Source organism: Pollicipes pollicipes, unplaced genomic scaffold (genome assembly GCF_011947565.3).
Source record: "Pollicipes pollicipes isolate AB1234 unplaced genomic scaffold, Ppol_2.1 Scaffold_7262;HRSCAF=8765_pilon_pilon_pilon, whole genome shotgun sequence".
NCBI lineage: Eukaryota > Metazoa > Arthropoda > Thecostraca > Pollicipedomorpha > Pollicipedidae > Pollicipes > Pollicipes pollicipes.
Window position 1 is genome coordinate 18423155 of NW_023597055.1, and position 12323 is coordinate 18435477.

General features: G+C 56.8%; 1 protein-coding gene and 1 non-coding gene across 5 annotated transcripts in view; one reads left to right on the top strand and one right to left on the bottom strand.

The window, feature by feature from the left end:
• Nucleotides 1-12323, bottom strand: part of Myo10A (unconventional myosin 10A) — a 200843-nt gene that overhangs the window by 122678 nt on the left and 65842 nt on the right. For all 4 annotated transcript variants that reach the window (XM_037238515.1, XM_037238516.1, XM_037238517.1 and 1 more), the window contains 6 exons: nt 11980-12109; nt 7394-7518; nt 6780-6937; nt 4501-4676; nt 2605-2733; nt 2147-2275 (listed from right to left, as the gene is read on the bottom strand). In XM_037238515.1, the coding sequence (XP_037094410.1) occupies nt 2147-2275; nt 2605-2733; nt 4501-4676; nt 6780-6937; nt 7394-7518; nt 11980-12109 (847 nt within the window). The remainder of the gene's footprint in view (nt 1-2146; nt 2276-2604; nt 2734-4500; nt 4677-6779; nt 6938-7393; nt 7519-11979; nt 12110-12323) is intronic.
• On the top strand, nt 5518-5589 carry TRNAH-GUG (transfer RNA histidin (anticodon GUG)). Its single transcript has one exon. It is a non-coding gene; the product is annotated as a tRNA-His (tRNA).

Genomic DNA, 12323 nt, shown 5'->3' on the forward strand with positions numbered 1-12323 from the left:
GCATTACAAACACACAAGTGTGGCGAATACAATAACCCGCTAAGTCTCTTGGACAGCGCCATGACAAATTTTCAGATTTATTCCAAATAGTTTGCATGGGTGGCTTTGAGTTCAGAGCACCTGTGTGTGTGTGTGATTGGAGCTTTACGACGCACTCAGCTGCTGAGGCTATATGGCGTCGCCTGCCTCTCACCCTGGCAGGACGGGCGGGCACCGCGGGGAATCGCACCCCGTAACTCTGGTTTCCCAGACGCGCAGTGGTTAACGCAGACGTGTTAACGCAGACGTGTTAACCACTACACTACGGGCACCCCTCAGAGCACCTGCTAAGCGTGCCCGGTGGCGTTTGCACCGATCCCACCACTCACGTAAACTGCCGCCCAGATTAACGAATAACTTTGTCTTGGCCCTTCCGCCATACAGGACTGCGGTGGGTTTTGCGTGCAGCACACTAGTGCGGTACCATGCTCTGTAGGACTACGCATTCCTCCTGACACGAAAGGTAGGGCGCGGGGGCACCACCGCCAGGGCACGTTACGGAGAGAGCAGCCAACGACGGGAAGTCACGCCGCCGACCCTCTGCCCAGCGCAGTGCCCTCGTGGAGGACGTCCCTGACTCCACGCACGACGTGCGCTCAAGCAAGCAGCGTGCGCCACGCGCTGACCGGACGTGCCAGTGGCGGAGCCAGAGTTTCACACCGGGGGAGGGGGCGACGCCGCGGCAAAGCTGAGAGACCTTGCAAAGTCACATCACTCGGAGCGTGACCAAGCCGCGGTTCCCGTGAGAAGACAGGGCGTGGCAGCCCGCCGCTGGGCCCGCCTGGGCGCGCCCCTGCGGCGTGCCCGGCGGCGGCGCAGTCGTGACCACGGGCTCTTCACGGCCGTGATGCGCTTCAATGCGCTCGGCAGCGGACCAGTGGCCTCCGCCCGGCTGGAGGAGGCCGGCCTGGACGGCGGCGGATGGGACAGGGGTGAGCCAGGGCGGAGTGGCGTCGTCTGCGGTCAGGTCTTACACAGCATGCCCTCGCTCGTGGGTCGTGTGTTTTGGAGTCATGGGTCCACTTGAGTGCGTAATTTGATTCCCATGTGAACCACGGCCGGTCAGTTCGCGTCACACTTGGGACGCACGCAACAAAGTGCTTTCTCATTCCCAGATGTTGTCGATATGGTTATGCACATGGCGTTAGAAACGCTATAACTTGGATAACGACGCAATATTTCGTGATTTGGCGATTGGATAATCGCTCAGCGTCATGAACGTTTAACTGAAATGCATTGGCTCAAGGAGAGAATAAAACCGGTCTCTGAAGGGACATTTTCCCTTCATTCTCCACGAAATCCTTGCGCTATATTCTGTTGTCTGGAGAATATTCTGGTGGTTAGAAGTAGTCGACAAGAGTGCACAGCAGTCACTTGCGTACTTCTTCTGTTTAAAGCTGGTAGGTTAGGTGTTAAATAAATGAGAGTATGCCATTTTGGTATGGAAGAAGTTCCGCCGGTCAGTGCAAAAAACAGCTAGTTATATGACAAATAAGTGAGGCAATGTAACCACGAGCACGCAGATAAGATAGTAGTAAAATCCTTATTCTTCGTTGAAAACCCAGAAAAGCGAGATAGACACGTTGATATTTCGGCAACATGCCTTTATCAGTACAAAAAGGCACGTTGCCAATATAGGCATGTTTCGTTTTGATAAAGTCCTGTTACCGAAAGATAAATGCATCTAACCCGCCATTCTCCAGGTTTTTCTACAAAAATAGGGCTACTACTGCTATTTTATATATCTGCACACTGTTCCTTGGGAATGCACGTCACGCCTCATGCAATCACAAACATTCCTCCACTCCCATTCATGTCATAACCGGCAAACCTAACCATCGTTTCTTATTTCTTAAGCAGTGTTTTCGTCACGCATGACGCGTGCCAAATTGCTGTGGAAACGCAGTGCCCACTACCTCGGACCACCTTTCATGCCGCCGTAATTTGACTTTATAGGGGCAACCCATGCCACATCCGGGCGAAATGGTTCTTTTCAGGACCTGCTGACTGTCAAAAAACATCCAACGCTTGCATGGTGTTGGCGGCTGCATGGCAGCATATCCTCGCTCGGTTCCCACGGTCCGTGGCAGCGGCCGAGCCAGCTCACCGAGACGGGGAAGAGCATGCAGAAGTAGGTGGGCCACTCGCGAGCCATCTCCAGGATCTGCCGCTTGATGGCTAGCTTCAGCTGCGCCGCCTGGATCGTGTTCGGCGAGACGCCCAGCTCATCCAGCCTCTGCAACGTGCCGGCAGCCGGCCCAGTCACGTAAGGACGATACGGCGGTAAACATCGCGGGAGGGAGCGCGGACCGTGAGAATGAGCACGCCGAGGAAAGTTACGTTGAAGAAGCGTGAGAAAATGGAAGCAGCCATTGCCTGGAAGAAGCCTTACCTTTGTTTGAATATATTCAACATACCTTAGCGTTGTGTGCAATCACGCACAGCACAGCGTCTATATATAGCATGGCTGTTCTGATCATTACAGGATCTACATCAGCCAAGATCGGTGTGATCATAGCATGACAGACAGCCAAGGGCGCGGCGGAGCCGGGCTGGAGAGGGCACCTTTCTGGCCGCCTGCCGCTCCGGCTGGCTGATGCGGATGCAGGCCGGGTTGTAGACATCGTGCACGATCTGGCAGAAGACCAGGTGCAGCGCGGTCGCGTTGGTCACGTCCTCCGTTGGCGAGAACACCTGCACGGCGGCAAAGACAGCGGATCAGAGCCACGATGAGGCTTTGCGGAATTTGGCGAGACAACGCGAGGCTTTTGAGCTGCTCTGTAATGTGTTTACCGGGACAGCTTTCAGTCAGCTTGTTTATCAGTCAACCTTGTGACGTTGCAATGACCAGGTGTTTGCCGAAAAATGATTCCAGTGGCATTTACCTTCTGCAATTGACATATACACCATCCGGCTGAACATACGTTTTCGTGTCGGCTGATTACCAGATACGCTGACAGGAAACTTACGGCACCGGCCCACAATTCCTGCCGGAATGTGCCGGAATGCTGCCATGGGCAAAGACATTCTTACTCTTTTCCTCTACGTTTGGAGGGTATAACGAACAACAAGGCTTTAGGGGCACGAGGATTACGCGGCCTCAAAAACTTGACATCATTGTTAACGTCTCACAAACGATGTTACTGATCCCCATTTATGTGAAGTATCGAGACAGGCCCGAGAACCGATACTCGAGATCGACCCGAGACATTTCGGTAACAAGCTCTACAGATCTTCCCGAATTGTGATTGGACGCTGACTGGAAAAATAACTGCGGCGCAAAACCTCTCTTCTTCCCGCTTACGCTTTCACGACACAGCTGACACATTTAACCGCTAATGCACACCATTACAACTATTCCATCAACAAAAATGCAAGCTGTAAACTCGATGCTAGACACCGTAACGCTTATAATGACGACCCCAGTACTTATCGTCATATATAAATGACTGGATGAGCCATAAGGAAAGTAACAGAACAACAAGGTCTGGAAACAGAGGAACGTGACAAACGACAAGGTTAAAAAAAGAGTAACGCACCGCACGCACTTCCTCTGATCTCACAGATGGCGACAGCACCTACTGCAGCCTAGCATGGGTGCAGCCACTGGGGGCGGGTGCTGGGGTACATGTCCCCCTAATATCAGAGACGTGGTTACACCCACGCAACCATGCGGTGAAAGCGTACGTCACGAATCAGGAGAGTCATGGCATTGTGCAGAAAGAGCTTTGACGGTAAGCAGTGCCATCTTTCCGCAAAGCACAGATCGCGATCGCGCGCCAACCAAAAATAATGACCGACGATAGCGCTGCCAAAGCAGAGCACCAAAATCGTGCTCAGCACACACCTGAAGGATGGCTGACCTTTCCAGACCAGACAGCACGCGAGCCCTCCACATGGTCACACGTATGATGTATCGGATCAGGTGGGGGTTTAATTTATAATCGTATCATAGCAATGCGTGCCTGTGAACACGTGTGTTAGGCGTGGTGCCGCCGAAGGAGCACAACCCACATTTCGTGACTAGGACCGCGAAGGGGTCGAGTTCAGTCACATCAATACCAGTCACCAGCGGAGCACGCTATAAGAATTCGAAAGAGAGTTACAACATTTGAGCCGGTGAGAGCTACGAGCTGATAGCATTGCATAGTCATCAATTAAACTGTCGTACAGCTTCTCGATATGCATTGAGGCACACGTCCTTGCTAATGAGAGCCCATGTCGTGTAAGAAGAGCGAGCGTCAACTTTTCCCTGTTTAGCCCAGTTGCCAACCATAAATCATGCAACCAACAATATGACCAATGAATAACCCAATTGATCACCATGAAGTTAGTCGAGCAACTATAACGCAACACCATATTTCACAAGTCACTTATTTCATACTTGGTGTAATCTGTATGGACGCACGGACCAGTCTGCCTGCAACGAAGGGCGTCCACATTTCCTCCTCCTTCACGTACCTCTTTCCTGACGTCGAGCCGCCAGCTGACGTTGTTGTAGGTGACGAAGGGGGCCGCGCTGGGCGGGAACAGGCGAGTCTTCGCGCTCTCCAGCGTGCGCTCGTCCTCCAGCTCGCGCCCCGAGCGCAGGTCATGGTACGAGTCCACTGGGCGCAGGAAGCCCTCCGACTCCTCCACTGCAACCGGCCGGCGCCGCATGGTCACGCCTCAGCCGCCCGCCTCGCGCCAGGGAGCGCGTCTCACTCGGGTCACGACGGCGAGGCACGGGCGGGCCGTCGCACGAGGGCCGGTCTCCAGCTCGAGAGGCACGAGAAGGCGACTTCCCTCCCGTGCCTCTGACGTGCAGCACCTCGGAAGATTTTCCCGGTCTCAGACACCGGGCGGCGAGCGGGCGATCCACGCACGCACGCAGACTCACGGCGAACGCCCGCGGTCACGTGACCGCACGCCCCCGCGCCGTCTTCTGCTTGAGCCGCGCGGCCGGCCCGACTGCGCGGCACTGGCGTGCGGCCGCACGGTCACGTGACCGCCCAAGGCCACGGCGCCAGGGGATCAGCGGACGCGGACACGCGAGCGGGTGGACCCGGCCTGCACCTGTTTCCTCGCGCAAGGAGGGTGCCGTCAGCGCGCGTGCAGCGGTGATGAGCGCGAGGATTTAGTAAGCGTCCGGTGGGGGTGAGCTTATAACGTGTGCAGTATATGACGCATACTCTATAGGAGCGACTCTTTGTCTATCCACACACACGCACAGACAGACACACACACACATATATATATATCGTGCCTATATCATCTTTAACGTCAGAACCTCAGTCATCGCAGTGGTGTTTGTACATTAACGTCTACAGTTATTGCATGGTAACTGTTGACATTGGAGATTCCAATGACGATGATCCTATGAAAGACCTGTGCAGTAATTATAAGTTCCAGCGGTAAAATTTACAGATCTCCGTAAATACATCAATGAATGTCTTCAATACCGTTTGCTATTACTACTAAGCAGTTGCTGCCCACCGAGCCGTGATAGTCTAGTGGTTAGGACCTCGCGTTGTGGCCGCGATAACCCCGGTTCGAATCCGGGTCACGGCATCAAACTTTTCGCTCGGTTTCTACGCATAAGACGGTCCTTACCACGTTCTGCGACTAACGTTGGAACACATCTGTTTCCAGACATGTCAGAATCGAACCTCACATGTCGTTTTCATTTCACAAGACCATTCTGGTTACATATAGGTACTGTATTCAACTTCCCCGTTGCTTTCTAGCGAGCACAAATTCTTCCACTTTTGAGATACCTGGACTGGATTATTTGAGTCAAACTCTGCCTTCATCACCTGCATTACGTAAACTGTCTGACGAAATGCCGCGCAAAAAGCGTAAGAAGCTCACGTTTGTTCCGCATTTCACATAAATCGTGTTACGAATTGGCGTGAAGGTTGTAGATGCAAATCGGAAGTTCTCAAGCAACGTTCTCTCCACCACGGCAGTTATCTCATATATATATATATATATATATATATATATATATATATATATATATATATATATATATATATATATATATATATATATATATATATATCCTTCCACCAACTGCCTACTGGAAGCATTACTAATTTACCAACACTGAATAACACACGGGCGCCACCAGCACGTCGGCATGGTAGTAGGGACCGCATTCAACGGAATTTATGCCCAAAAAAAATCACGTAAGCTTTCCTCTTACTGGCATTGTTCAGTGATCTCACTCCGGATTATGATCCCTTCGTGTGAAGCTTGCGCTTTATCTGTTCTGGAGTAGTTTGAACTGAATGTTAAAAAGACAGTCTTGAAATTAAACGTGAGGTCATTTTGATTGACGGATATTACAGCGACACGCTAAAGATATGGTATCAGTAACTGGGCTCCAAGTGGGTGAATGGGTGCATGGCCGAAGTATACACCTATGTCGAAATATCGCACGTCTATAGATAGTTATTCTTTTGTTATGTTAAATTATTCAAAACTTGTGTTTTCGACGGGGTTTCCAGCATCTCACGGTCATTTCTGCGTTTTTCATGCCCCCGCTTTACCACTCTCAGGGACGTTCCAGCGGCGCACTGCCTTCCATCATTACTGTTTAATCAACCGGACGTTTCGTGAAAAGGATTTACCGAAAACGTGGCAAGCTGCGACCTTGAAACAGATACCAAGCTCCACCGATGTTTGTTGTCCTTACGTCACTGCTCACCCCAGACGTGTACAGCACTGCCCAGTCCTCCGACCAATGAAACACTCACGCTCATATCTCTCCGTCTTTTCCGTGACGTGAGTAGTCTCCGACGCGTTCGACTTCCGGTCTAACTCGATCCTACTGGTTCGCTGGTGGCGCCGGTCGCCCCTGATTGGCTGGATTGGGCGGGGCGGCGAGCGGCGGTCAGCTACCACCGGCGAGCTGCTGAAAAAGGTCCGGAAGAAGCTGATCAGATCACTACTGGTTGCACTCGGGCAGCCTCTAAGGATTAGCAGGCGCCTGTGTACATACATCACCACGTAACGTAAACGTTCGACCTAACGATAAACCAAAATTATACAAAAAACGGGTCTTCCGTAACTTCAAAATTATCGTCTGTTTACCGTTGGTTGTCACACTTTCCACACCCACGGAGTAGGGAGAACACTAAGCACCCCGACTATGCGCATACACACCTCATCTGAACTGGCAGCGCACGCCATGCGACGGAGCGGCGCCATCTGCAGGTGCAGTGTACACCGCGCACCAGACCGTCGCCAGCCTCCCACCCCCACCCTCCCACTGCCGTGGGGCCCACCGTCGCGGGAACCGCCGCCGCGGGACCCACCACCGCGGGACCCACCGACGTGGGACCCAGCGGCGCGGGGCCGGCACCGGTACCTGTCGGAGAAGCTGGAGCCTTCGGGCGAGGCGGGCCGGTGGGGCGGGATGTCCACCTGCAGCGGCCCGATGGGCGGCGGCGGGGGCGGCACACCGGGCCGTGGCCGCTCCTCCGGCCGGTTGGTCTGAGGGACGCAGACACGGTCACGGTCAGACAACGGCCGCGGGGCACGGGGTGAGGTCAAGGATGGGTACAGGGCCATGTCAAGGGTGCATACAGTGTCAGGTGAGGGTCAGGTACAGGGTTAGGTCAGCGGCGGACACAGGGTTAGGTCTGGGGCGGGTGCAGGGTCAGGTCCGGACACAGGGTCAGGTGGGCGCCGGACACAGGGTTAGGTCTGGGGCGGGTGCAGGGTCAGGTCCTGACACAGGGTCAGGTGGGAGCCGGACACAGGGTTAGGTCTGGGGCGGGTGCAGGGTCAGGTGGGAGCCGGACACAGGGTTAGGTCTGGGGCGGGTGCAGGGTCAGGTCCGGACACAGGGTCAGGTGGGAGCCGGACACAGGGTTAGGTCTGGGGCGGGTGCAGGGTCAGGTCCCGGACACAGGGTCAGGTCCGGACACAGGGTCATGGTCCGGACCACAGGGTCAGGTCAGGGGTGGGTACAGTCACGTCAAGCCCGGGCACAGGATCAGGTCAGAGACGGGCATGGGGTCAGGGTTGGAATCAGAAACAGGACAGCCCCAGGGCCGCGTCAGGGGCGGTTGCACAGGACTAGGTGAGGACGGGTACCAGGTGAGGTCAGAGACGGGTACAGGGCCGGGTCGGGGCGGACGCAGGATCAGGTCAGGGACGGAGGAAAGATGAGGCCAGAGCTGACCTCGGTGCCGTACGAGGTGAGTGAAGCATACGGACACAATTAAATCATAAAGTATACTGGTTACAGCGCAGGGCGCACGTAGGCCTGTATGCGAATCTCACTGACATGTCATATGACATACTGACATACGTAAACTGTCAGGGTCGGGCAATACTTCAAGGGTAAATCGAAGCCAAGGTTGAATCCCAAGTGATAAGAAAACCCGCATTTCCAATCGGTTGGCCAGCCTTTGTGTCGTCAGAGGCACCGCGTTATCTCAGTCAGGTGCGTCTCTCTCACGACACCCAGACATGTGGCCCAGAGCGGTAGTCATCGGGAAGGGAACAAGCACACGCCCAAGACCGCCGCCAGCCACAGGCTAGTAGGAGGCCCGAGCGGCTGGAGCCAACAACCGTGGGAGAAACAATACAAATTTAGCAATGCGGGCCTAGGTGAGACACCGTTAGTAATGAGTCCTGCATCCTTGCATGGGAGCATAGGTTTGCGATAAGAAATTCTACCATTGCCAAGATGATTAGCTACATCGCACCATGATTTCCGCGCGTAATGCGTGAGATCAGGTACGTCGTTTATCAAGCCACGCTGCGGGACACGAACACCGCGTGCCCAGCACTCCTGAAGCAGCCCCTCCCCCCCCCCCCCCCTCTCAAGCTCTCTTCGTCTGAGGAGCTGAGCCCGCCTCTGCCGCGTGTGACCGCCGGTCCGGCCGGCCGGAGCGCCGCCGCCACACCCCATTTGACAGCCCGCGTTCCCCGACACGCCCCGCCGCCATGACCCCGGCCACGGCCGCGCTGCTGCTGCTGGCGGCGCTGCTCGGCCAAGCGCTCGCCAAGCAGGTGTGCTACGGCGACTTGGGCTGCTTCGACAACACGGGCGTGTGGTCGGGCCGCGGCCTGCCGCAAGCGCCCGAGGACCTGGCCACGCGCTTCCTGCTCTTCACGCGGCGTGTGCCCACCGAGACCGAGCTGCTCTTCAACAAGACGAGCCTGCTGCACGGCTCCGACTTCGACGCGGCGCGCGCGCGCACCATCGTGCTGGTGCACGGCTTCGCGGACAGCTGTAACCAGCCGTGGCCGGCGGCGCTGCAGAAGGCGCTGCTGGCCGCCGAGGACGCCAATCTGCTCTGCGTCGATTGGCCGTTCGGCAGCGCGCAGTACGCGCACGCGCGCGACAACGCCCGCCTGCTGGGCGCGCTGGGCGCGCGCATGCTGCGCTGGCTGGGCGACGCGGCCGGCCTGCGCACCGACCAGCTGTACCTGATCGGACACGACGTGGGCGCGCACGCGGCGGCTTACATCAGCGCCCGGCTGGGCGGAGTGCCGCGCCTCACCGGGCTGGACCCGGCCGCGCTCGACTTCGACGGCACCGACAGCCAGGTGCGCATCGACGCCGGCGACGCCCAGCTGGTGGACGTCATCGTCAGCGACGCGGCCGGCAGCGACGCGCTCGGTCTCGGCATGAGCGACGACGGCGGCAGGGTCAACCTCCGGCCCAACGGAGGCGCTCACCAGCCCGGCTGCCAGGATAACATCTCCAGGTGGGTTACCGGGCGCGTGGGGCCCGCTCAGGGCGCGCTTTGAGTGGCCGTGTTCTTGTGCGCTGTTTGATTCCGCGTCGATGACGCTGCATAACGATGGCCAATTAAAACGTGAAATGTTGGATATTGGTTGAGATGGATGGAGAGTGAAAAGGACCTTGAAATGTGCGTACAATGAGAACTCAGACATTCCTGCCGAGCCCGAGCACGTTCTCAGCTGCCTTCGCACCGCGTCCACAGGTTTATCCACCACCTCACCGGACTGCGAACGCTTGACATCAGCCGCGAGGACTGGCTGAAGGCGGCCTGCAGCCACTTCCGCTCCGTCCAGCTCTTCACCGAGTCCATCAGCAGTGGCTGCGGTTTCGTGGCGGTGCCGTGCGCCTCTTGGGAGGCGCTCGTCTCCGGCTCGTGTCCGAGCCGCTGCCAGAGCGGCCAGTGCCAGCGCCTGGGGCCGGGCGCCGCCGACCACGCCGCCAACGGCACGTTCTACCTGTTCACGGCCCCGGCGGCGCCCTTCTGCCAAGCCTTCCACACGATCGAGGTCAGCGTGGGTTCCGGCCAGCCGGAGACGTACGGCACGTTCACCGTCCGCCTCCCCGACGACCCGCAGGCGCCGCTGGTCACCGTCCGCGACGGCAGGTTCGACCACTACGACGTGCTGCGCGCCAGCTTGGCCGCCGCCGATCCGGCCGACGGGGCGCTACTGGTCGACGCCACCTACACGCGCAAGTCGTCCGTGTTCCACTCGTACAGCCGCACCCTGCAGATCGGCCAGCTGAGTGTGGCCGTGCTGGACGGCGACATGCGCCTGCGCACCTTCAAGGCCGCCGGCGAGTTGCTGGAGACGGGCGACACCACCACGCTCACGCTCCAGGACTAGGGGTCATGACCCCGGCCCGCGCAGCGCCCGCCAGGTGGCAGCACGGAGCCGGGAGGAAGCCACGTGACTGGGAGTCGCAACAGATGCGCGAGCCGTCGTGTGCGAGACGCGCTGGATGATGAAGCGTGGAGGGCAGAAATTGCCGCCAGCTATGTGGCTTGTCATGCACGGCGTCATTCGTATATCGCGTTGAGGCGCAAAATCACTGGTGATATTAACTTTTCAGTTAGGCATTGGACAGTGTGGGTGCGTAATTTCGTGACCTATTTTCGTCAATAAAAAGAAGGCGAAAATGCATTCAAGAGCATCATAGCGCAGTCAGCTTCTTGCCAGCTCCTTCAAAATGGACAACCGCCTTTTCCCCAAAACCCATCGATCGCTGTTCGTATCTGCGTCTGTTGGAGCCCCCCACCTCCATCATCAGGGCGCCGAGACTTAACTGCATCGCGGCACCGAGGCCTTACTGCATCGCGGCGCCGAGGCCTTACTGCATCGCGGCGTCGAGGCTTTACTACATCACGGCACCGAAGCTTTACTACATCACAGCGCCGAGGCTTTACTAAATCACGGCGCCGAGGCTTTACTACGTCACAGCGCCGAGGCGTTACTACCTCACTGCGCCGAGGCGTTACTACATCACTGCGCCGAGGCTTTACTGCATCGCGGCGCCGAGGCTTTACTACATCACTGCGCCGAGGGTTCACTGCATAGCGGCGCCGAGGCTTTACTACATCACTGCGCCGAGGGTTTACTGCATCGCGGCGCCGAGGCTTTACTACATCACGGCGCCGAGGCTTTACTACATCACGGCGCCGAGGATTTACTACATCGCGGCGCCGAGGCTTTACTACATCATGGCGCCGAGGCTTTACTACATCACGGCGCCGAGGCTTTACTACATCACGGCGCCGAGGCTTTACTACATCACTGCGCCGAGGGTTCACTGCATAGCGGCGCCGAGGCTTTACTACATCACTGCGCCGAGGCTTTACTGCATCGCGGCGCCGAGGCTTTACTACATCACTGCGCCGAGGCTTTACTGCATCGTGGCGCCGAGGCGTTATTACATCACTGCGCCGAGGCTTTACTGCATCGCGGCGCCGAGGCTTAACTACATCACTGCGCCGAGGGTTTACTGCATCGCGGCGCCGCCGAGGCTTTACTGCATCGCGGCGCCGAGGCTTTACTACATCATGGCGCCGAGGCTTTACTACATCACGGCGCCGAGGCTTTACTACATCACGGCGCCGAGGCTTCACTGCATCGCGGCGCCGAGGCTTTACTACATCACGGCGCCGAGGCTTTATCGGATCCTCCAGCGCGGCACGACTCCAGCCGCCGACTCACCGGCTCGGCCAGGTGCGTCTGGCTGCCCAGCTGCTTCTGCAGCAGCATGCGGCGCGAAGCGTCTAGCTTCTTCACCACCTTCTGCTCCTTGCCGTCCGGCCGATCCTTGCCTGCTTCGCTGCCGCTTGATCTGAGATCAAGATCACCATGTTCTCAGCACTTGATCAAGACTATTATCACCATGTCATCTCTTCACTTGATTGTGGTCATTATCACCATGTCATTACCACCATGAAGCAGGGCGTACATGGTCATTAAACGGACAACGGGAGTGTGGAAGGCTGAGACACGGGCTCAAATTGGTTTTTCTATTACCAGTTAGTTATTGATTCACATTTTATTCT